Here is a 24,417-nt window from a genome sequence, read left to right as displayed (position 1 = left end):
TTTCAACAACAAACTAATCCAAGAGAGCAGCCAAATGTGCAGAATGCATTTAAAACTAGTCTGAAAAAGTCTGCAAAATGCACTTTCCTGCAAAAAAACCATCGCTTTTTTAAAGTTTGTTGCACTTCTCACAGTCGTGATTAATGCTGCTGGGCTTGTAAGTCATGTCCGTGCTCGTGCTTCCCCGCAGAGCTGGAGGAGCAGACCCGCAAGGCGCTGGAGTTGGAGCAGGAACGAAAGCGAGCCAAGGAGGAAGCGGAGCGGCTGGAGAGGGAGAGGCAGGCGGCAGAAGAGGCCAAGGCAACCCTGGCTCAGCAAGCCGCCGACCAGATGAAAACCCAGGAGCAACTGGTACCTGTGCTCACACTTCAGTCCAAACCCTTATTCATTCATATTTTGGTTTCTTTCTCCACTTTTTGGTGCATTTTAAACCATCTGCACATCATAAACATGAAGGATGGAAGCGAAGAGCCTCCGCGTTGGTCTGTTTGGACACTGTCCCTCTTCTCCAGTGTTGTAACTTCTGGCTGGCGGGTGTCTTTAATTTCAACAGGCTGCTGAGTTAGCGGAGTTCACGGCCAAAATTGCTCTGCTTGAGGAGGCGAAGAGGAAAAAAGAAGAAGAAGCATCAGAATGGCAACACAAAGTAATGCAACCTCTTTGTAAAAATGTGAAAGGTTTTCACATTATTTCCTGTTTAATGAGGCTTTGGTGAACTAAATAAAACTTTAGGTTAAGAAATTAACCCCAGGAACATCCTCCCAGTATAAATGCTCGGCGTCACGCAGGTGATCTTCAGTCTGTAAGCACACCTCTTCCTCGCTCCAGGCAAGGAGGGTGATCTGGTGAGATACCTCACTCATGTTTCAGAGAACCGGGGTTAATTTCTTAACCTAAAGTTCTCTTTCAACATTCGTTTCGGTATCTCACTATGGGATATAGCGACTCCCGTATTGCCAGATAAGCTTACTCGAAGACTATATACACCCTGCAGTTATGCAAGTGTGGAGCCCACACTTAAAACAGTATGAGCCAGAGAGGGCGCCGTCACATCCAGTCTATAAAACCTAGTGAAGGTGCACGGGGTTGCCCAGCTGGCAGCGTCACATATGTCCTCCACAGGTATACCCTGAAACAGTGCCCATGATGAGGCCATGCCACGAGTAGAATGAGCCCGCAGACCCACAGGGGGTGCAAGACCCCTGGTCTCATACGCCATAGTAATAGCCCCGACTATCCAATGGGAAAGCCGTTGCTTTGTTAGAGGCTTACCTTTATGTGGTGATGCCCATGACACAAACAGCTGCTCCGATTTGCGAAAACCTGCTGTTTTCTCCACATAAATCCGGAGGGCTCGCACAGGGCAGAGCGTGTGCAGTCGTTCCTGCTCCTGGGAGGAGAAAGGTGGCGGATAGAAAGCTGTTAACTCAAGGGTGCGGGACGGCATGGCCGGGTTATAAACCTTTGGTATAAAAGCAGGATTAGGTTTTAGTAAAACCTTACAATCCCCACCGAGAAACCGCATGCAGGACGGGTTCACGGAAAACGCTTGAATGTCGCTAACACGTTTGGCAGAAACCAAGGCGACCAACAAAGCTGTCTTAAATGAGAGCACTTTGAGCTCAGCATGCTCCAAAGGTTCGAAAGGTGCGCGTGACAAAGCATCGAGCACCACCGGCAAATCCCATGAAGGAGTGAGGCTCCTGGACACTGGCCGGAGCCGTCTTGCACCTTTCATAAACCGGCACACCAGAGGGTGTTGCCCCACCGTTTTATCCCCAAAGCCTATATGACATGCTGAAATAGCTGCCAAGTACACTTTGACGGTGGAAAAGGCCAAGCCTTTATCCAGCAATTCCTGCAGAAACGTCAGAATAGCCGACACAGGGCTCTGCATTGCGCTCAACGTGGTATTCGCGCACCAATCCTCAAATGCGCGCCACTTTCCCTCATACGCGGTGCGCGTTGAGGCTGCTCTCGCATTCTGGATCGTGTCAATGACGTTTTGGGGAAGTCTACTGGATGCCAGATTCATCCTCTCACAGGCCAGGCCCATAGAGCCATGCGCTCTGGATGAGGATGAAATAATTCTCCGCGTGCCTGTGTCAAGAGATCTCTGCGGAGAGGGAGCCGCCACGGCTCGCCGTACAGTGACTGGAAAATCTCCGCCAGCCAGTATTTCCCCGGCCAGCGGGGAGCCACCAGAATGAGTGAATGTTTCCCCTCCCTCACTCTGGAGAGGGTAGGGATAATCAGTTCGAGGGGTGGAAAAGCATACAGTAGGACTGGAGGCCATGGGTGTGCTAGAGCATCCAGCCCAAGCGGAGCACCCACCTCGGTCAGGGAGAAAAACCTCGGACATTGAGTGTTCTCCTCTGATGCAAAAAGGTCGACCTCCGCTCGGCCGTACTGCTGCCATATCTGGGTTACCACCTCGCTGTGGAGTCTCCACTCCTTGTAGCGGGGATTGCCTCTGGATAGAAGATCCGCCCCCCTGTTCATCACCCCTGGCACGTGAGTGGCCCTCAGTGACAGCAGGCGTGGGCTGGTCCAGACTATCAGTCTGTGTGCCAGCATGTGTAACTGATGTGAGCGCAGGCCCCCCTGCCGGTTGATGTATGCCACCACCGTTGTATTGTCTGTTCTGACTAAGACATGGTGTCCTCTGATAAAGGGCAGAAAATGTCTCAGAGCCAGTAACACGGCCATGAGCTCCAGACAGTTTATGTGAGCTGTCCGTATTTGTGAGTTCCATACACCATTTACCATCAGGCCCTCGTGTGTGGCTCCCCAGCCAGTTAACGATGTGTCTGTAGTAACGACCTTCCGTGTTAGGATGGTTCCCATGGCAACGCCGGTGGTGAGGAATGCTGTGCGTTTCCATTGACTCAGAGTGCTTGTGCTCGTCAAGGAAATCGCCACCTTTCTGTGGGCATGACGTACTGGACACAGATTGAGCGCTGCCACCCACCGTTGAAACGGTCGCATGTGCAAGCGGCCGAATCTGATGACAGCCAGGGCTGACGCCATCAGACCCAGCAGCCTGTGACACAGCCTGAGTTTCACATACGCACCTCTTCGAAAAAGCGCCAGACAAGCCTGAAAGGCTTTCACTCTTTCTACCGAGAGGCGCGCTCTGAAGTCGACGGAGTTCAGAGACAGCCCAATGAAGGTGATTGTTTGAACTGGAGTCAAGATGCTCTTTTTCCAGTTTATTGCGAAACCCAGAGCCGTCAGATGCGATATAAGCATTTCTGCCTGCGTCATGAGTTCCCCCGGAGACTGAGCCGCAACCAGCCAATCGTCTATATACGTAGCCAGACGTATTCCTTTCTCCCTCAGAGGTGCGACTGCCGCCTCGTTGCATTTCACAAACACGCGTGGGCTTAGTGCGAGGCCAAAGGGAAGCACGAGATACTCGTACGTCTTTCCCCGAAATGCAAATCTGAGGTATAGGAGAGGTTATTTCCTCCTGCAAGATGCGTGCGTGTTCTCCCCGGGCGTTTGACTGTATTACGCCTTTGAAACGGGGTGGAGCCGTCCCAAACTGAAGCCTGTATCCCCTGGATACGGTCTTTAGCACCCAGTCTGGTGCCCCACACGCTCGCCACAGCTGGGTTTTCCCCGCTAGTGGGCCGGGAAGTGTTTTTGGAGCGCTGTGCTGCGCAAGCTGAGTGAGACGCTGCATAGCTGCAGCTTGCCACTTTACCTGCTGACGGTCCGCCCTTTCTGTGGCAGAGAGGACGGCCGGGTGTGCCACAGGTGGAGCAAAGACGGGGAGTCTTTGCTCCACCATTGGCCCCATGTGCAGCCGCACGGCCATGTTCTGTCCATTTTTCATTTTTTGTTGAGGCAGCGCCCTCGGCTCTTGGCCTGGTTGCGTGCCTGGAAACAATTTTAATGATTTTATTGGGAAGGGAAGAAACTGTGTTCTCAAACACTGGTGTGTGCTTGTGCACTGGTGTGTGCTTTCTGACTACAGCTGTGGCTTCACTGAGCTCTCGCTGAAGGTGCTCTTCCTCCTCTTCGTTCGGCTCTGAACTGTGAGCTCCAACGCTGGCTCTGCAGGCCGTTTGAAATGCCCTGAACGTGGCTCAAACTGGGACAGAACGTTTCCCGGGTGGGGAAGAGCAGGTGTCTGGCAGTGCCTGCTCTCCCGCTCTGAGGAGAGTTCCCTAGGTAGCTCGCCTCTTCTTTTTTGCGCTCGCGGTGGCAGGAGGGTTCGCTTGGGTTCCTGATGTCACCGGCGGTACAAAGGGCTTTCTTCCCCATGCACCCCTGAGCTCGCTCTGCTTCTCACGGTCGCGGTCTGCCGACTGCGACTGAGTCTGAGGCTGGCGTTTAGGGATGCGGTAGACCGGTCGAGCAGCCGCCTGAGCGAACGTCTGACGAGGTGCCGCGGGAGGAGGAGGCTGCGCTCTTCTGGGAAGGCACAGTTTTAGCGCTTCTCCTTCTCTCTTTTTCTCCTCACATCGTTTTTGTATGGCTGCAACGTTGGGGCCGAATAAACCCTTCGGGTCCACCGGGGTGTCCAAGAGTTGGGTCTTCTCTCTCTGAGACAGGCTAGACAGATTCAACCATCTGGCTCTCTCTTGAGTGACCATCAGGGCCATTGCTCTCCCTGCGGCCTGGACAGCGCTTCTGTGGAGACGCAGGCAGAGGTCTGTCACCACGCACAGCTCATCCCACAGTTCTGCGGCTGGTGCTCCCGCCATCTGCTCCTGTAGTTCTGCTTGATAAGCGAGGAGAAGAGACGAAGCGTTCAACCCCTTCACCGATGTTGCCACCGCCTTGTAGCTTTTTTCGTTTAAAGCTGACTGAAAAGAGTCGGCCCTGAACGGGAGGGTTGGCCCTGCCGCTGTCATGGTCGATCTCTGAGACGGGTGCAGGTGAAATGCCAGCAGAGGTCTCCGTGAGGGTTTCCGGCCATTCAATGCCCAGCTTTGCAGCTGCTCTTCTACAGACATCGTGCAGGTCTGATGCAGTCGGGTTTGGAGGGCCGCTGCAGCGGGTGTCCCCCGCCTCCGTGGGCTTTGCAGCCGACGGGATGGAGAAAGATTCGCCTTCCTGCTCGTAGTCGTCAGACCCGAGACTAACGGATTCCACCTCGGAGTCAGATTCAGCAAAATTACTGAAATCCAGGATGTCGGCCTCATTTCCCTCCATGTCAAGTAGAGGAGCGACAGCGTCAAGCTGGTCGCCCCAACTGGCTCCAGCCAAAGGGGGCTCTCCTTCATCGGTAGCGGTGAGAGCCGGTGGCGGGGGATTGGATACCCCCAGCAACGGATCAACCTCCGACAGGCTAGCTTGGCGTGCTAGCCTGCGCCGACGAGATTTAACAGAGAGCCGTGCACAGTGGTCGCAGCTAGCTGGTGACGTTAACCCGTCCTGGGCATGTTTCAGCCCTAGGCACGGAGGGCAGATAGGGTGAGTATCTGCCCCAGCAATGAGGTTGCCACATGTGCAAGTTTTAGTCGGTGGCTTGGCCCTGTCCATGGTGAGTACAGGTGCTAGCTTTGCGACTTTGCTGCTGTTTGATGACAGACCAGCGGTTGTAAAACTCAGAGCAACAAAGTACAGCTATTGAGAAGCGTCCGGCGACCGAGGTGTTAGCTCGTTCTGTGAACAGTTAAGCTAGCTCAATATTACCGTACTAGTAGTCTGAGAGTTGCTTCTGGGAGCGAGAAGAGGTGTTATGCCCCTTTTCCACCGAACATTTTTGTACCAACACAGCTCTACACGGTCCCACTCGACCCTGGTTGGGAGCTTTTCCACCGCGGGTTGAAGGTGGGACCCGTTACAATTTTGAGCCCCGGCAAGTACCTGCTTCAGAGGTGGGTCTAGTAGGTACTTGTCGATGCTAAAACTTCACGTGATCAGTGCTGTCCACTGATTGGTCAGGTGAAATTACGTCATACACGCAACGAAGCTCGGGGAGCTTTATGTATGAAACACCCGCCATGTATAACACAACTGCGAGAGAAACAGAGAATAAACAGAATTGCGAAGATGGAAGACCAGAGAAGGAAAGGCAACCCGTGGACGAAGAGCGAGGCGCAGACCTTTCTGTGTGTGGTGGCCGAGGACCGCATACAGAAGGAACTGGACAGAGCAACACGAAATGAGAAGCTGACCAACTATCACCGGAATTCTCAGCAGTGCCGAGACAAGCTGAAGAGCTATTACCGGCAGGTAAAGGACCACAACAGCCGGAGTGGGTCAAACCGAAAGACATGGAAGTGGTTCGACCAAATGGACGGCATTTACGGTCACCGCCCGGCGAACGGCGTGGATTCGGCGATGTGTTTGTTGGAGGCGATGGAAAATGGTAAGTGTTGTTCTTATCCCCTTGGTGCAACGCTTATATCTTAACAAATGCATGTTTTATATCGTAACAAATACATGTTCAGTCTTTAACTTTTGTAAAAAGTTACACAGGTGTCTCATGTAAGTTGTTCTGAGTGAGCTAGCAAACAACGCTGTTTTGGAAGGCTAGCACAGTGTCTCTCTATGCGGTTACGTGTATGCGTTTCATATGTTCACACGTTTTATTTTTTTTTTAGTCAAGACTCGGTTTGTTCAACCGATGAGTGTTCGGTTGCTGAGGTCAGCGAAGATCCTCCAATCCCGCAGGCTTCAGAACCGAATCTGCAGCTGAGGCAGCAGCTGCTGCATTCCACCGGCACCAACACTGGCGTCACCGCCTGTATCTGAGACAACTCCTGCTGTTTACTTTTGTGCTGTCTTTTTTAATAAAGAGCTTGGTTTAACTAAACAATATGGATTGTCAACTCCATTACACATTACACTCCATCTTGTATTTACTTTTGACTAACCACGGCGTGACACTTTGTTGTCACCTGAAACCGACGTCACGTTAGTGGTGAACGGGCCGACTCCGCCCACTTCCAGGCCACAGTTTGGGTGGAAAAGAAAATGTTACTGGTGCCGTGTCGTGTAGTGTAGTGTTGGGCTATATCGAACCGAGTAGAGTAGGGCTAGCTTGGCGGTGGAAAAGGGGCATTAGACTGAATATCACCTGCGTGACGCCGAGCATTTATACTGGGAGGATGTTCCTCCTCCTGGAGCGGACGTCACTTTTGTGAGCCAGTCAGGACTGGCGTAATGTAATAGAGCTTCTGGGGGACAGGCGCTGGGGGCGTGTCCCATAGTGAGATACCGAAACGAATGTTGAAAGAGAACTGCATTAAACAACAAAATGAGTCTAATAAAAGAATCGCAGTACGAGGGGCTTCGCTTTGAGTTTTTCTACCCATTTTATGACTCGCTCAGTTAAATACTGTGTCTATGTCATTAGTTAAACGTGTCCATTCGCCACCGTCTGTGTCTCCCTAAAAGAGGACTTTTTTTGGTGTTTTGGTTCCAGGCTCTGTCGGCACAAGATGACCTGGAGAAGACGAGGGAGGAGCTGAAGACGGCCATGACGTCTCCCCCGGCGCCCGAACACGACGAACACGACGAAACCAACGCAGAGGCGAGCGCCGAGCTCCTCAGCGAAGGCGTCACCAGCCACCGCAGCGAGGAGGAGCGAATCACAGAGGCGCAGAAGAACGAGCGGGTCAAGCAGCAGCTACAGGTTCGCTGGTTCCGGGGCCTTTTTTTTTTTTTTTTTTTTCTATAGCGTAAAGGAACGCTATAAGAGGGGCATTACTTCTCAGAAATCATGTTTCCAAAACATTGTCAGTGCCAGCGTCTCCATTCTAAGCCAACATTTTGTCAGCGTGGCTTTTAATCAAGTCCTTTCCTGCTTAAAGGGATAGTTCGCCTCTATCAATGCGTTCTGCCGACAGCCGCGCCTGTTACGGTGTTTGCTGCTCGGAAGCAGGGGACTGCTCGGTCTACACAGCAGGCAGTGATACAAAGGGAGAGAAAATGGCGCCAAGCGATTGTGAGGTCTGACTTTTTCCTTGAGAAAGATTTTGTGACGCAAATATATTACTCTTTTGAACGCATATTGTTTTGAGAAGCAAAACGCTTTATTTTTTAAACCCCAGCCAACTAGCTGGACTACCTTCGTCAACACCAAAACGAGGCTGGAACTCGGCTCACAGGACGCAGCAGGGGGTAAGAAAATAGAAAAAGAGGTGAACTATCCCTTTAAGCTTTCCCGGAATATGAAAAGGCTCCCAACACACATCACAAGTGTTCGATACCCCCGATCACAGGGACGAGCACGTAAACGAAACGATCGAATTTAAGCTGCATGTGAAACATGAACCCGGCCTCGGTGCAGACGTTATTTTCTGAAAAACGGTTTCCAGAATGCCTCAAGCTGCAGGGACTGAATGGATCACAGATTACGGTAGATAAAAAAAATATAGCACGAATAACTTGCAAAAGTGGACAAAGCTGTTATCGCTTCGAGAAAATAGAAAAAGAGAGGAACTACTTTACATTTAAACATTCCTCACATCACAGAAACGGGTTTCAGCTCATTTTAAAAACCCAAACTCTGATCCAACTGCACTGTTTTCGGTTCTATTACCAAATACGCTTTTTGATGATGTGTTCATAAGTCCGGCTTCACGTTGGCGGCGGCGGTGTGGCGTGTGCATTGCTGAGCCGCGGCAACGCGTGTTGCAGTGCTGCTGCAGCACAGATACCGCCTGAATAATCTTTTTTCGCCTGTGGAAATGGTCGTAAATATAAAATCTAACTCGCAGTACTTTAAAAGAAGTACTGACTTTCATCTTCATCAATCCACATTCTGTAACGGGTAGGCTATATTTTTAAAGTCTGTCATATTTCGCCCGCAAACTGAAACTACTGTGAAAAGTCGCTGCTATGAGGTCGATATGATGACCGGAGTCCTTATGGGGAGCCGCCGGGGACATTATTCAGAATTAGCTTGCATACAGTATATCTCTCTTTTTCCTCTCTTACAAACTGTTTTTGTGCCAGAATATTCCTTTACTGTCGAGCATCTGCAGACTGTGAGTCATCTCGTCAGATAGTTGTTGTTTTGTTTTGGTATATCACAACCATTTAAGGGGCTGCATAAATGTCAACTCTCCGACAATATTTACACTCATGCAGCCCCGTATCATCACACTCCCCCTTCTGTGCTTCACCATTGTTAAGAGTTCCCTCCAAACATGCTGGACCCCATCTCAGCCCAACAAGTTAATCTTCTTCTTGTCCGACCTAAGAATAGGCTTTCTTATGTAAAGTTTGATGCTTCGTGAAAAGAGCAAGCAGTTTGGGGCCTGTATCTTTTTATAAAGAACTAATTTGACTGTCCGTTAGAACAACTATTATATTTGACAACTATTTAGAGTCGATCCAATCTTGAATCACTTATTAAAATAAGGTAACAGTGTTCCCAAACCTCTGCTGTACTCTGTATGTCTGAGATGGATGTGTTCTCCAGACAAACGACTTGTTGGTGGAGTTTTCAGTCAACGAAAAGCTTTGAAATGCTTCCTCTTGCTGACTTGTTTATTTATAGGTTCATTTAGTTCTGTTTAAAATATGCGCATATTTGCTTTTATATCTTTTTTTTTTTTTTTTCCTGTGATCAATTCTTGACATCAGTTTAGAGTCACCGTTCTAACATTGTGACGTACATTAAAGACATGATGTATTTCTATGATTTGCACTTTTCAAGTACTGGTCATAAGGGGAAAAAAAATTAATTTAAGTAGGGCTGGGCGAGTTAACTCGTTATTGTCGCGTTAACTTGTTAATTATTTAACGCCGCTAAATATTTTATCGCGCATTAACGCAGGTTTTATTATTGTAAAAGTCTGTCGCTGCTTCTCAACCAACGGCGAGTCATTCCCCAGAGCCAATCTTCACGGTCAAAACTAGGATTCTTTAACTTCCACTTCTCCTCTGCAGAAGGAGCTTCTTCCTCTTTTACTTGTTTCAACATAAAAGCACGTATTTCAAAATAAAATTTTTTTTAAAAACTCCTGCATTTACAGCCAAGTTGAATTGTCTTCTCAGCGTAGTAGTTCCAGTCTAAAATATCACTTAAAGGCAAAACACACAACTGATAGCAGCAAGTCATTCAAGGAAACAGACAGTGGAGCGAGGCTTCTACATAAAAACTACAGAAAGATGCTGATGTTAAAGTGTGTTTGCACAACAAATGTTATGGCACTTTCATTCATATGGCAGCACATTTAGAATAAAACTAAATGCTAAAAGCTATACACTACTTTTGGATTCATTTTTGGATTTTGCGTACAAATGCGATTAATCGTGATTAATCAGGGAAATCATGTGATTAATTAGATTAAACATTTTAATCGTTGCCCAGCCCTAAATTTAAGGTAAATATTTGTAATAGATTTGAACAAGTATAAGCACTGTTTACTGGCAACATGAGACACGGTGTGACAGGCTTCAAATAAAAGATTTGATGTGGTTAAATAATTTAAAATCATTATAATCAGGCTCAAAGGTTTATTCGTCGTTTATTTGGTACGAGACGGCTAATAGTCCAATTATTAACCGCTGATTTCATCATGGCGTGTGAGTGTTTGACATTTGATCTGTGATGTTTTTACACATCGCTGCACCCTGTCTCTCTCTTCTGTCCAGGCTCTGAGCTCAGAGTTGGCTGAAGCTCGGGATGATACAAAGAAAACCCAGAACGACATGTTGCACGCTGAGAATGTCAAAGCAGGCAGAGACAAGTACAAAACCCTGCGCCAGATCCGCCAGGGCAACACCAAACAGCGGATCGACGAGTTCGAGTCCATGTGAGCGGGAAGGAAGGTGGACATAGAGCTGGAAACGGAGTGCTCGTCTCATTGCCATGTCAACGCCTCATTTTACCTGTAAAAGCCTAAAACTGCTGCCACTCCAGGACCTCCTGCTGGTTTGCACCCAGGAGAAAGACCAGCTATGGGTCTCTGTAGCTTTAGCCTTGCCAAAGCTCTGCCTGGCAGCAGCTGGCAGCAGCTGGCCAGCGGCCCTGCTTTCTGCTTCTTAGAGCTCTGCCCTCAACCCGACAAGCACAGGTCTTTTAATTAGACTGGACAACGGCAAGCAACACACCCCCCACCCCCCCACTCCCGTGTACATTACTGGCAATTTTAACGCTTGCATGTCTGATGATTAACAATAACAAGACCTTTTGACGATGGTTGTGCTTTTACTCGACACAATAAAAAGGCCATTTGTAGCTTTAGCTTGTTGATGATGGCGGCACGCTTTAACACACGTGCTTTTACTTCTGTTGTCACGAGCCGAACAATTTAAATAAGAACGCCTTATTTCTCTTGTTTCTTTGTCTCCAATGTGTTTTTTTTTTTTTTTTTTTCTTCTTTAGGGACGGCTCAGCTTTCTGTTGATGTTACATCGGTTTACTTTTCTTCTTGAATGAGTTTGCGAATGCTTTACGCTACAAGCTGTTAGCGAACAGATATGCAAACCTGCTATACTGAACTGTTCTGTTTCTGTCCATTTGAGATGTTTGTTCAAATATATATTTCGCCCCTCCCTAAAGAATGACTTTATATTTCCAAACATGCAGCTAGAGTTTGGTCCCAGAATAACTATCGTAGTTAAAGCCAGTTGAGCCAGAACCTTCAGATGCACAACGTTTGAGGCGGAAATTGTATTTGCTACTCAAAGTTAATCGGTCTTTAATGACTTTTCTGTTGGTGAATTTTCTGTTATTGCACATTGGTCTGACACAGCAAACAAAACAACCTTGAGATTCTTTTTTTTTTAATAAACTGGGAAGACATTAAATGAACATTTTGCAGCACTTTTCATTGCTCCCAACAGAGCCAAATTGGTCAGTGATTATTATCGATGTCAGTGAACGTGACTTTGTTACATCCTTTACTTAATCAAGTCTCTGAAATAATACTTGATCTGTAAAATAAATGTTTATCCACAGTATCATTTGATTAAACACTTTGGTTCACTATCAAAAACTTAATTGGAATGAAATGTGTGTCATAGAAAGAACATGCAGTCATTTTAAGTCATTTTAAAGCATTTAATTGCTAAATATATGTGTGCAAAGTACACAAGCCAAGTAAGGTGAAAGCTTGAGTAGAGATTTATTGGTCAGGTTTACATCATACACAAGAACATGTCATTTGGCCATAGTTTTCCAGAATCTGGAGTGAAATCAAATTTGTTTTTGTTTTGGGTGTTACTATGCAAATCAAAAAAATGTGAAAATATATTTTTATTTTTTTTTATTTTTTTGTCCTAAAATCAAAGGTCGCAGAGCTTAAACTAATTCTAAACCCAGTTACTTTTCACTGAGGTGGATGAGCTATTTGGGCTGGGTTCACCGATACCTTTTATAGGTCGTGCACAATTCTTTGATCCAATCTTGTTTTGCTACCATCAATAAATACGAATCGGCTTTGGGTTTTTAACACGCATACATCTGGATCAAATTTTGCTCTGATTCTTTTCATTTTCCAACAGGACACTGAAAAAGCAGCAACGCTTTAATCTCCTTTTCTTTTATTTTGGTTTAATATAACCACCACTGGCCTGAGCAAGAGGAAACATCAGAAAGTAAACAGCTTTTTCTCTTGGCTTTGGTCCCCAAAGAGGCGGCACTCTTATTTCTGAAGCTGTGTTAAAGCACGTCGGAAAGAATAACCTGATGGTGCATGTTGTGCATTTTATGATTTTTCCCACAATGATGGAATTCATAAAATATTTCCATGTAGTAATCACCATTAAAAACTGTGTCTCCCTAGACAAAACACACTCATAAATGTCTGTATGTGTGTTTTTATATTGAACTCAAAGCAAATTGTAAAACAGAACGCAAGAGGATGTGAACAGGTGCAGAATTACGATGGAAAACCCATGTTTCACCTCAGTGCAACCTCAAGGACGGCTGGTAGCGTGAGACTAACTCAAGCTGACACAGTATGTCAGGCACATAGTAGGAATAAGAATGTGAAAGCTGCCTTAAAGCTGGAGTATTTGCTGCAGGAAAAATTGATGAACAAGCTGTCAGCTACAAAATGGATGTTTATATGTATGTAAATCTTTTACTAGATAGTGGAGGAAAAAACAGTAAGGCAGTTCTAGTTTTGTTGAAGGCGTTTGTCCACAAATATGTCTGAGAATAGTGTGTGTAAATACCTACATTTCTAAAGTTTGCATGTATTGTGTGGGGGCAGGTGCAAAGCCCTTGTTAATGTGACTCCTGTACCTTTGCTGTAAAAAAGCTGGCAATTTAGCTCATAACGTCTGTAAAAAATTGGCAATTTTCTGTGGATTTACTCCACTAACTTTGTTTGTTGAAAACAGAAAAGCTACAACTAGCTGGGTGAAAATGACTTTGAACAACTGCAATTCATAAGTTTGGAAGTCTATGGCTGTGTTCGAAACCGCATACTTCTCATACTACTCATACTAACTTTAACTTTTTTTAATTTCCCGGATGCATACTAGATTCTCCAAAATGTTGGGTATGCATCATGAGGTTACTACTCATACTCAAACTACCCAAGATGCAACGTAACGTGACGTCGCCGATCGTCATTTCCTGTCAAAACGGCAGTTTCAAGCTAGCTACAACGAGGGTAGGTTCACTTCCTGTTTTCAAAACAAAAGCACCAATTGTATCGTACTGGCTTTCCCTATGATAAAAATCAACGGGTATTTTATTTTGTGAAAATAACCAGAAGTGCGTTGCTCACTGCGGCTAGCTTTAGTAGCGCCGAATTTGTGGGAACAAAATTGTAAATAGCCGGTATTTTGTCAGATTTTCAACACGTTGGGGATCTAAACGACTACTTTCTCTCCTGAAAATGTTTCAAATGTTGCTAAAGTTTACAGAGTTTAGAGCTTAAGCGAAATCAGCTTCAGGCCGGCTGATTTCGGCTCGGGCAGGAGCAAAATGCATTGTGGGTAAACGCTCTGCATACTGTCTGATCGATGAGTATGCAAGTATGTAGTATGCGATTTCGAACACAGCCTATCACACGGTAGCAGATTGCACATTGCTAGCTAACGAACATTTGAATTAAACATTTGTACAGGCGCCATATTAGCTAAACTTCTACTGGTAAATGATTTAAAGTAGAAATTTGTTTCATGTTCGGTCAAGTAAACTTTGTGTAGAAAATCTATTCGCAACATTACGTTAGCGCAGTTAGCATTGATCTATTTCGCATTACCCCCACGGACTACGATCCCTTCTTAAGGACAAAACACACATACAATTAATAAAATAGCCTTTCACAAAAGTTAACGGAAATAGAAAAATAGTTGAACCTTATGCAATAAATATGGTTTTAATAACCAAGGGGATTTTAACTCAACACCCACAGAGGTTTGTTAAATTAAGTGTCCAAACCCTGCAGCAAACGCTAGCACACAGTGCCAGACAAGCAGGCTTCCTATTTTTACACATCACAGCCCTGGAAGAGGGCATGTTCAGGCATTAATTAAACAAACATGGTTGTAGATTTCTGGGAGAGGTGTCTGGAAACATTCCCATTATTTAATTCTTTCCAGACAATTATGGCTTCAGACATCTTCTCATCCGAGGTGGACTGTAATGCCAGTCTCATGTATAATGGAAATATAACCAGACCTTTACATTCATCAGCAGTAAACCCTAATCATTTGATCCTTGCAGCCTCCACCTAACTAACCTTAAAAAGTTTATCATCACTTCACCAACAGCATGGAAAATTACTGTTCCCAAAACAGCACTGGAGACATTCCTACAATTGGGGAAAAAAAGGGAATTTAAAAGACCCTCTCATTCAAAAGCTCCAGTAACAAAGGTGGCAAAAGTCTGCCAAATAATAGAAAATATTCAGCTCAGCCATTTTTTTATTATTTTTTTTTTAAACGTATTTTCATATAAAACAATTATCTTTTTAAAATGTTTATAGGATACAATTTGTATCAACAAAGAGAGGTGTTATCTGGTTACTAGAAATTATTTCAACCAGGCCAGAGTTTTAGTTTCAGTTCCCCGCTGCTGGAGATCGTCATAAAAACTAGATTAATATCATTATTTCATTCAACAAGTCCAGCTCAAAGTCTGTTTCATCAAGTGAACAAAACTTGAAAATAATTTAAAAGGGATAGCACATAATTAATCTAAAAATGAAGTCATTTCATTGAGTTATAGCCGAAGTGCGAGATCTTTACAATACATTCAAGCTCTTGCCAAACGAGTTCACGCGGTGTTCTTGTAACTCTGTATTTCACTGAATATCGCAGATTTTCTGGCAACATTCCCACGTTGGCAGCCGTGCATTTTCAATGTTTGCAAGAGCTGAAGAAGCGCCCGTATGAAGGGGAACCGATGAGGTTGAACCGCTTAGTTAAAACACCGAAATAACCAACAAATTAAATGATCATTAAATTGGAGATGAAAACAGTATTACAAGCTTATTGCTATTGCCGCTTAACAACACTGTAATCAGGAATGAATTAAAAACACTTAACCACATATACGCTTGCACTTCTTCTGACTTTTTTCTTTACCAAACCACTGGTTTTTACTTCAGTCAGTGAGATAATCACCCCTGAGAAAAGTCTGTGGAGCTGAAAACTGTCACGCTCCCACTGTGCTAATGGCTGTTTTAATAAAATCATCTGGGAAGGTTTTAATTTGAAGAGGTTTTCCCAACTTGCACCTGCATGTTTTAACAGATGGGTAAAAACCCAGGTGTCAGGTAACACATTGTCTTGGGAAGATTTACACTCCAGTTGTGACAACACAAGCATTCGCACATCATTAAAGTAATAAATTAACACGTTAAATTAAAAAATAACCAACCAATATTCAAACTTAACATTTTGGCCTGTCAACTTGATATGATTTAGATCATTTCGGTTGCCTAAAAAAATGGAAAGCAGTTTGAGTCGATGAACTGTGGCGTCGGCACATGCGGCTATCCAAGCAGAGGAAATAACTTATTCGGTGAGTTTGGGGTTTTCAAGTGGAGTTTTTGCTGTCTTCTTTTGTGGGTGCCGTTCAAGTTTCACTTCCCTGCAGGGGAAATCCACAAAATCTCACAACTGTTCTGCCACCTGTTAGCACACACTTCAACAGTTGATCCATTTGCCTCCATTTGTTCAGCCGATTTAAGCATTAAATAGGATTGGAACATGTTTGGAATGTGATTTTTTTTTTTTATGCTTTTATGTGCCCCGTGTTGACATTCGTGACTGCCAGACTAAGATATTTTACTTCGATGGACAGCACAAGTTTGAGATCTGCTCACACTGATATACCCTGATATGATTGCCCCATTTTAAAAAGAAGAAGAAAAAAAAGGAGAAAACACAAAAGTAATAAAAAAGTGCCAACAGACAAATAACTTAAAATGTAACAAATAAATAAATTTAGAATGAACAACACTGTCACCCTTATAAAACCCTTACAAGCCTACCCAAGCCTGCAGCCAAAAGCAAGTTCAACCCCAACATTTCCTCAACTTAAGTGCTGAAAAAGAGGCATATTTACAGAAAACAATATGGCAATTTGGGACTTCCCTTTACAAAAATACCATTAACTGATGAGATGACTTCCCTGCAATGGAAAATAAGCAATCCACTAATAAGTATCCTCAGATCTAGAGCCTTTGTTTTGTGGATGTCCAACCGGACTTTAATCACTAGGATGAAGATGAAAATTGCACTTCATCTTCTGCTTTGCATTCATGAAACATGCTGCAATTTCTCCATCAAAATTGCAGCAGCAAGCTCCTGAGCATCCATCACATGAGGGTTCTTGGTCATCACCTTCCTGACCAAATCTGGAGGGAAGATGCCGCACAAGTTAACAAAGACCCTCTCCCTGAGGTCTTGGTATCGACCCAGGGAAGAAGGTTCCAAGTGCTGGGGCGCTGGGGGCAGGTGGCTCTTGTGGGCACTGATGGATGGAAGAGACTGCTGTGGGAGTGGTGGAAGATTTGATGCTGAAAGGCCACAGGGTGATGAGTGGGCTTGTTGGCCCCAAGGAGAGTGCCAAGCCTTCCCATGGAGTGATGGGAAGCTGTTATAGGAAAAAGGGCTGAAATAGGGCTTAGTGGATGGCTGATAATTAGGGTCCCAGCTTGTCTGATGCTGGTTTAGCTCAGAGTAGTTTCTTCTAGAATAAAGTGGTGATCCTTCATACACTCTAGAGTCCTGGAGCCCACCCTCCTGCCATAGGGAGGCCATCAAATTGCGACGGAGGGGGAAGTTTTGAGGCTGTGAATGAGCCGTGGATGTTGGCAGCGGACGAGGTGGTAATTCCCCGGGAATACTGCTGAGCGACGGATGCTGTTGCTGGGGTGGAATGTAGGCCGAAGTGGTCTTGAAGGGATGTGGAGATGTCTGAGAGCCAACGGTAGGCAGAGGGTCGTCCATGGCGAACCCATGTGGTCTCCACAAGCCTGGAAGAGTGGAATTGCGATGTGGAGAGTGCTGGTTCAGTCCAGGAGAAAGATGGCTTGCAACGTGGGCGTACTGTCCAGCGTAGTGATGATGGTGGTGAGGATGGTGATGGCGGCACTTAGGGCTATCATCTAACATAGGGTTGGGGGAGAAAGAATCCGAGCCAACACTTCCATCACTGCTACAGTCTGATGGCAGGGAACCAGCTGGTAGGTGGTATTCTGGGGAAGGCGGCACCACAAGGCTCAGGCCCGTATAGTCCTTTACCAGAGAGCCGTAGACCACCTCTGGGGACTTGCATCTGTGGTAAGATTCAGCCTGGCTTGATCCAGAAGCTCCAGCAAACCAGGAGACGCCTCCACTGCTTCTACCAGGGTACTCCCATCGGTCCAGATGCCCCATTGAAGGGGGCCCCCCTGGAGCGGGAGGCCCTACATTAACGCTGCTGCAGCTGCTGCTGCTGCTGCTGTTGCTTCCTCTACGTCCTTCTGCCTTAGAATGGACCTGGAGCCTGTCCTCTGTGAGGTCAGGGACAGAGTTCTGAGGGCTCTGACTTGGCCACTTATAGCTCCGTCTTGGTTCGGCTTCAGTCGTTTCTTCTAACTGACCGCTGCTCTGGCTCTTCACCATCAGGGCGTTTTCCAGCAGGCCTCTGGAGGCGGTGGATGAGTGTTTGGCACTGGCACGGAGCTCATCAGCCACCGAGCGCTGGGGCTGGCTGCCCCTTTCTGGATGGTAAAACTTGCACTTGTGGCCATATGTGCACTTCTTTGCTATTTAAAGAAAAAAGGCAATAACTTCTGATTAATCTGCTGTAATTAAATTGAACCATTGAAAAGCAGATACTAAAACAATATTTACAACACAAAATAGTATTTCTTATTAGGTATGGATGATTTTGAATATATAACAGCCCCATCTGCTATCATAAAAAGTTAAAGATGTTCGTATATTACCGTAAGGACATGGCTGCTTTCTGTGGTCGGGAAAAACAGGTCTCTTCCTCAGGAAATTCTCCAGACTTGGTCCATGACGTCCCAGTGGGTCGTCTGGTGGCATGAATCTGAGAACGCAATTCATAAAATGTGATCCAAATTCAAGTTTCCTCAAAAAATAATTACATCTAAAAGTTTTTTTTTATTTTGCACCATAAAAACGTACCAATAATTCTAATATTCACAGTTAAGTCTGCATTGATATTTTCTTTATACCAGAGAAAATGCTTTTTAGTTTAATTTTACACAAATTTACATCCAGAAACATTTCTGCTACTTAAATCACACACGAAACAACCCATAATGACGAGAAAGGTAACATCCTCTTTAGCATGTGCAAGGGTGGCTTAATCAGTAGAGCAGAAGCAAAGGGAAGAGATAATGATCAATAGAACAGCATTGAAGTGTCTGTAAGTCTGTCGGAAGTGGTCAAAAAGTTCCCTTGCAAATTGTGTTGTGCTGATAAACTTAGATAGCAAAATGCTGGCCTAGTTTTAGCACCTCCTAGACATTTTCTTTACACGATAAATGTTTTTAAGACAGAAGCGTAGCAGCAAAGCCTCCGAAGACCGTGAAACCAATCCTATATTTTCTTTGCCATAGAGGGTTTTCTCCCATTATTGTTTCCTTCTTACAGTATATAACCCGAGTTTAAAAATTGTAGCCATGGATGTGAATAGAAACAAATGCCATGATTAGTTTTATGTTTTATTCACAGTAGAACATAGAAAATATTTGACTTTTACACAAATAATATTGAATTTGCTGGCAGCCACATAAGTTGGGACAGGTCCACCTTTACCACATTGTAACAGCCTAGAAACGGTGGAGGCCAGTTACTGGACCTTTGAGGAATATTGTCCTATTAATGTCTGATTTAAAATCTAGTTGCTCAACAGTTCTGGGTGTTTAGCGCTTTATATTGGGCCAGATGTTTTAGATTGGAGAAAGGTGCCAGTCCAGAGCACCTTGCAGATGCAGTATTACAGTTTTGCATGATTTATCCAGTGATTTCCAGGGAGGGCGGAGTCATGTCTGTTTTTAATGCCGAGCTGCCTGAAGGCCCGAAGGTCACGGACATCCGGATGTGTCCAGATTCTCTGAATCTTTTCTAAAATGTTGATGATGTGCTGTAGATGATGAGAGTATACAAGTGTGTGCAATTTAGAGAGACTATTGAACTTCTGCTCACCTTTACTTCTGAGGGACTCTGTCTCTCTAAGGTGCTCTTTTTATACCGAGTCATGTTACTGACTTGTTGCTGATTTGATTAGCTGCAACGCATTCCTCCAGCTGTTTTGCCATGAAATAGTAAAATATAGTAATAATTCTTAGGGCTGGGCGAGTTAACTCGTTATTATCGCGTTAACTCGTTAATTATTTAACGCCGACAAATATTCTATCACGGATTAGCGCAGGTTTTATTCTTTATTTTAAAATTGTAAAAGTCTGTTACTCACAGGCTTTTATTTTGTAAAAGTCTGTTGCTGTCTGCTGCGGAAGCGGAAAAGAAAGTAATCAGCGGATCCACCAAACATGGTGAAGGGTACGGAACTTTTACTCGGCCATTTTCATTTTAAAGTTCTTCCAGACGGCGGAGTCGACAGAACCAAAGTCATCTGTAAACACAGCCAAGTTGAATTGTCTTCTCAGCGTAGTAGTTCCAGTCTAAAATATCACTTAAAGGCAAAACACACAACTGATAGCAGCAAGTCATTCAAGGAAACAGACAGTGGAGCGAGGCTTCTACATAAAAACTACAGAAAGATGCTGATGTTAAAAGTGTGTTTGCACAACAAATGTTATGGCACTTTCATTCATATGGCAGCACATTTAAAATAAAACTAAATGCTAAAGGCTATACACTACTTTTGGATTCATTTTTGGATTTTGCGTACAAATGCGATTAATCGTGATTAATCGGGGAAATCATGCAATTAATTGAATAAAAAATTTTAATTGTTGCCCAGCCCTAGTAATTCTGTGTTTTCTGTGTTTAAAATTGGTTTAGAAGATTTGCAAATCATTGAATTCTGTTTCCATTCACGTTCTAGAGTGTTTTTTTTGGGGGAAATTTTTCCACTCTCTCCAATAGTTAGTTCTTGTTTAACACGAGTTGCTTACTTGTCATTCACAAAGGAGTACATCAGCAGGCGTTCATCGATAAATTTCTTCCACTCCGGCTTCTCGTTTGCCAAGTCCCGATAGTTGTCGTTTGAAACAATTATGCCATCCGACTCGTAGGCCAGCTTGACGATGAACCTGTCGTCATAGCAAACCACGCGGCGTCCCTGCACGCGTCGAGATGGCGTGAACACCAGGATTTTCTCTTTCTCCAGCCGCCGCAGGGCCTCTTGGTCTGAACGGAGCAGAGGGGGGTTACATTTACACACAGAAGTTGACAAAAGCTCTTCCAAAACTTTCATTTTGAAGCTGAAAACATCAGTGAAAACTGCCGGAGCTGCTACCTGTGATGAGAGCATCGGGCCGCGACTGCTCCTTTCTCCAGGCCGGGACAAAAACAGTGATGTCACGGTGACCGCGCTCCAAAAACCAGTCAACTGCCAGCTGGATGCCTTGGCAGGAAAACACTTCCTTATTCCCATGACTGCGTGAGCAGAAAGAAATGTTTGGGGAACATTAGGTGTTGCAAATGTCAACAGAAGAGAAGAACAAGAAGTACGCAACACATACACAACATAAATGATTGTATTGCAGCATTATTTATACAAGCCTGCTCATTGTAGACATCAAAACGATGCTCTACACACAGCCTAATGGGTTAATAATAATAAATAATAATGCATTTTATTTGACAGCGTCTTTCAAAACACCCAAGGACAGTTTACAACATTAAAAACACAAATACAACATTGGAAAAAAGAATAAAATAAAAACATAAAACCACAAATAACAAAAAACCTATACTTACTATACCTATACCTGTACTATAACTATACATATATACAGCAGTACTTTAAGCTTTCTTTCACTTTGTCTCTTCACTTCTCTTCTGTTTAAACTTTTCCAACATTGATTCTTTACTGAAATATCTTCACTCTTTTGAAACCACAACACATATGATGATAAGCAGAAGCCGTGCGCTGCACACACTTCCAGCATGAACAAACACGGTTCATTTAAGTGTACCACATTAAAGACGTTTAGTCAGACTGAGCCGACAAAAAGTGCAAAAAACCACAAACTGAAAGAGACTGGAAAGCCACGTGTGGTGCAATTCCGACATGTAGCAGGTAACACGGAGTTTCGCTGTGAGATATCAGAAGCAGAGACACCGGTTCCACCTTTATTTTACAGTGCATCCATTGTTATTCTATTTCAATAGAACATTACTAACTAATAGCTTGTATTACAGTAAGTCATAGGAGGGGAACTGTAAGTTTTATGTAATTTCACAGCATGTACTAACATCTCACCAGTTATTTCAACACATTCTCAACTCGACATGACGCCTGGTCCAGAGCCCTTTGCTTCAGTTCTTAATGCAGGGAAGCTTTGGGGGTTTCCAGTGTGTTTAAAGCAGACAAAGCAGGCTCCTGACCCCTTTACAAAGGGTAATAATTGTGAAAAACTGAACATTTATGTCACTTATGCTTGAATTCAATTTCCCCTGAATCGGGTCTGCAGGTTATTTACATCTGTCCTCATCATTTGAGCAACCTGCTGCACTTGTGGCGTCATTGTGTGAGAACTGTTTAATTCTGATCATTCTGACTCATGATAAGGTAACCAACTAGTTTATTTTTATGTGTGGGATGTGAATTTAAGTTAAACATATATATATATATATATATATATATATATATATATATATATATATATATATATATATATCATGGCATATAATTAGATTATTTTGTAACTCCACCATAAATTTACCACAATTTATAACATTGCACACTATGTTTTAACCCTAATCCCTGATAGGGGACATTTTTGACCATTTTTTCGAATTTCAAACACACATCATATACAATGCAGTTTTTCATTGTGTAGAAAAAAAACTCCTTAATTTCTGAAAAGGGACATTTTTGTCCCCTTTTAAAACGACCTAAAAACATCATATATTAATATTTTTTTCCATAAATCTTTTATTCCACTTTAGTTCTGATCATAACTACCAAGTTTTCAATTATTTAAAAAAAAAAATAACCCTTTAAATACTGTGAATGTGAGGTAAACACCAATTTCTGTTAAAACACACACAATAAAACTGCTGTATTTTCAATGTAAGCAATGCAAAGTGAAATATTCTATAAGGGATTATTAGGTCTGGGATATGTCATTGATGAGCTACAACATCAGTTTTTATAGCTTTTTAGTTTTTCTGCAATGGCAGAATACAGAAATGGACAAACTCCCAGAAAGCCTCAGATCAGCTGAAACACTCAGTGTGTTTAAGTCCAGGCCGAAGACACACCTATTTTCAGCTGCGTTTGAATAAAGCTCCAAACTTAATCACATTTTAACTTCTGATTTTATCTATTGTTCTTATTTCTTTCTTTTTTGTTTAAAATTTAAATCGTGCTTTTTATTTCTACTGTTTTAATGTATCTGTAAAGCACTTTGAATCACCTTGTTGTTAAATTGTGCTGTAGAAATAAACTTGCCTTGCCATTATAATGAATACAGCGTTTTAAATTAAGATGTGTTTTAAATCAGGTATGAGGGTTAAACCAAATAAAAGCTTAATTTAGCTGCTAATAACACGCAGATATCAGCTATTGTTTAACTAAACACAAGGAAGACATACTGTATGTCAGTCGTGATAGAAACTAGTCCCACAGGCCTCTTTCTTTTTATCCTATAAAATCACGCCGTGCATAAGCTTGTTTTCCTCACCTCATGGCTACATTGCTTCCATCAACAACGACAGGCCGGAGGTTGTCTTTGTCTTCCAGGGAGGGGGTCGGGAACAGCAGCCGACAGGAGTCCAGAGAGGAGTTGTAGGAAGAGAACGTGGATGAACAGGCCAAAGAGGATGACACAGAAGAGGAGGGAGACTGGGAGACAGCGCCTACTTCCTGATCCATCTCTGTCTTGGTTCCCAGTTTGACCAGCTCTCCCAGGATGTCATTGATAAGTGCATCTGGGCCCAGTTTCCTCAACACCAGCAGCACCAGCTCCTCAGGGTAGCCGAGCTTGAGAGCAAAGTCGACCTTGTTGCGGCAGTCTGTGACGGGGTCAGAAGGAGGTAAGGTTTCCAGCTGCTGGGGGTCTCCAGGGGAGAGGTTTGATGCCAGGTCCAGCCTGACTGACTGACAGCTTGAGGAGGACTCTGCCTGGGGAAGGCGAGGCTGATCTCGGTGTAGACTTTTAGAGCCAGAGCCAAACCCACTCTGGAGGCGTTCATCTTCACTGTCAGAGATCTCCTCAGAAAAGTTGCTGCAACTGCTGCTGCTGCTGTAGCTGGAATGAGTGCTGAGACTGGTTCTGCTGCCACTGCTCTCACTGGAGGCACCACCTCTAACCTGTAAGACTCCAGAACCCATCACAATGCTGGGGCTAGCCTGCCGCTCAGCACCGTCCACGTGGAGGTAGTCCAGATCCAGCCCCAGGCTGAGGATGTGGCCTGTTCCATCCTCCAGATGGTCCTTCAGGCCCATGAAGCCTTCTCATACATCCAGCTCCACGTCCTCCGTGACCTCCCAGGTACCTGATTGACCCCACCACCTCTGCTGATAGCTACCTGCTCGCTGACTGGTCCTGGAAGAGAGGCTTGAAGGAAACACAAGAAGAAAATGCTTCAGTTTCAGGAGACCGTGCTTATTAATTCAGAAAGATTAAAGGCTCCGCAAATTTACATGCAAACAGAATAAGAGTGTATCTGCCGCTGAGAAGTCTCACTTTGCCGAGTTCACTCTGCTTCTGTCGTCCATCTACAACAAACCCGCAAAACCCTTACTGCTTAAGTAAATACAGCAGAGCCAATCCTGTAGCAGCATCACTTTGCTTTACCTGGGATGTGTTGAAACAAAGTCTGCTAGCTAACCACCTAATGTGCCTGTTGAGATCTCAGTTACTCCACATCTCTCAC

At 44.4% G+C, this 24,417-nt stretch overlaps 2 protein-coding genes across 4 annotated transcripts in view; one reads left to right on the top strand and one right to left on the bottom strand.

Annotated features, from left to right (window-relative positions):
- LOC142396864 (radixin) overlaps positions 1 to 11,731 on the top strand; it is a 49,495-nt gene extending 37,764 nt beyond the window's left edge. For 2 of the 3 annotated variants that reach the window (XM_075480040.1, XM_075480041.1), the window contains exons 12-15: positions 191 to 351; positions 554 to 646; positions 7,388 to 7,597; positions 10,570 to 11,731. In XM_075480040.1, the coding sequence (XP_075336155.1) occupies positions 191 to 351; positions 554 to 646; positions 7,388 to 7,597; positions 10,570 to 10,734 (629 nt within the window). In that variant the 3' untranslated portion in view covers positions 10,735 to 11,731. The remainder of the gene's footprint in view (positions 1 to 190; positions 352 to 553; positions 647 to 7,387; positions 7,598 to 10,569) is intronic. The other variant, XM_075480042.1, reaches the window with a different exon arrangement.
- A 4,787-nt stretch (positions 11,732 to 16,518) lies between these two features.
- On the bottom strand, positions 16,519 to 24,085 carry LOC142396863 (putative ribonuclease ZC3H12C). The gene is made up of 5 exons (XM_075480038.1): positions 23,223 to 24,085; positions 20,828 to 20,967; positions 20,484 to 20,718; positions 18,321 to 18,427; positions 16,519 to 18,137 (listed from the first exon to the last, which is right to left on the bottom strand). Exons 1-5 carry the CDS (start codon positions 23,984 to 23,986, stop codon positions 16,645 to 16,647), a joined length of 2,739 nt encoding a protein of 912 aa, XP_075336153.1. The 5' UTR covers positions 23,987 to 24,085; the 3' UTR covers positions 16,519 to 16,644.
- Between the last annotated feature and the right edge of the window lie 332 nt (positions 24,086 to 24,417).

The sequence above is a fragment of the Odontesthes bonariensis genome, chromosome 12, assembly GCF_027942865.1.
Source record: "Odontesthes bonariensis isolate fOdoBon6 chromosome 12, fOdoBon6.hap1, whole genome shotgun sequence".
In the NCBI taxonomy this organism is placed as follows: domain Eukaryota; kingdom Metazoa; phylum Chordata; class Actinopteri; order Atheriniformes; family Atherinopsidae; genus Odontesthes; species Odontesthes bonariensis.
Note: the sequence above shows the minus strand (reverse complement) of the source record. Positions and strands in the feature narration are given on the sequence as shown.

What these genes read in the sequence shown, in the direction of transcription:
- LOC142396863 (XM_075480038.1), bottom strand. Translation starts at nt 23,986, where the DNA reads ATGGGCCTGAAGGACCATCTGGAGGATGGAACAGGCCACATCCTCAGC. An exon ending in GGAAGCAATGTAGCCATGAG is followed by an intron (nt 20,968 to 23,222) that starts GTGAGGAAAACA and finishes CTGCTCACGCAG; the next exon opens with TCATGGGAATAAGGAAGTGT. An exon ending in AAAGCAGCCATGTCCTTACG is followed by an intron (nt 18,138 to 18,320) that starts GTAATATACGAA and finishes TTCTTTAAATAG; the next exon opens with CAAAGAAGTGCACATATGGC.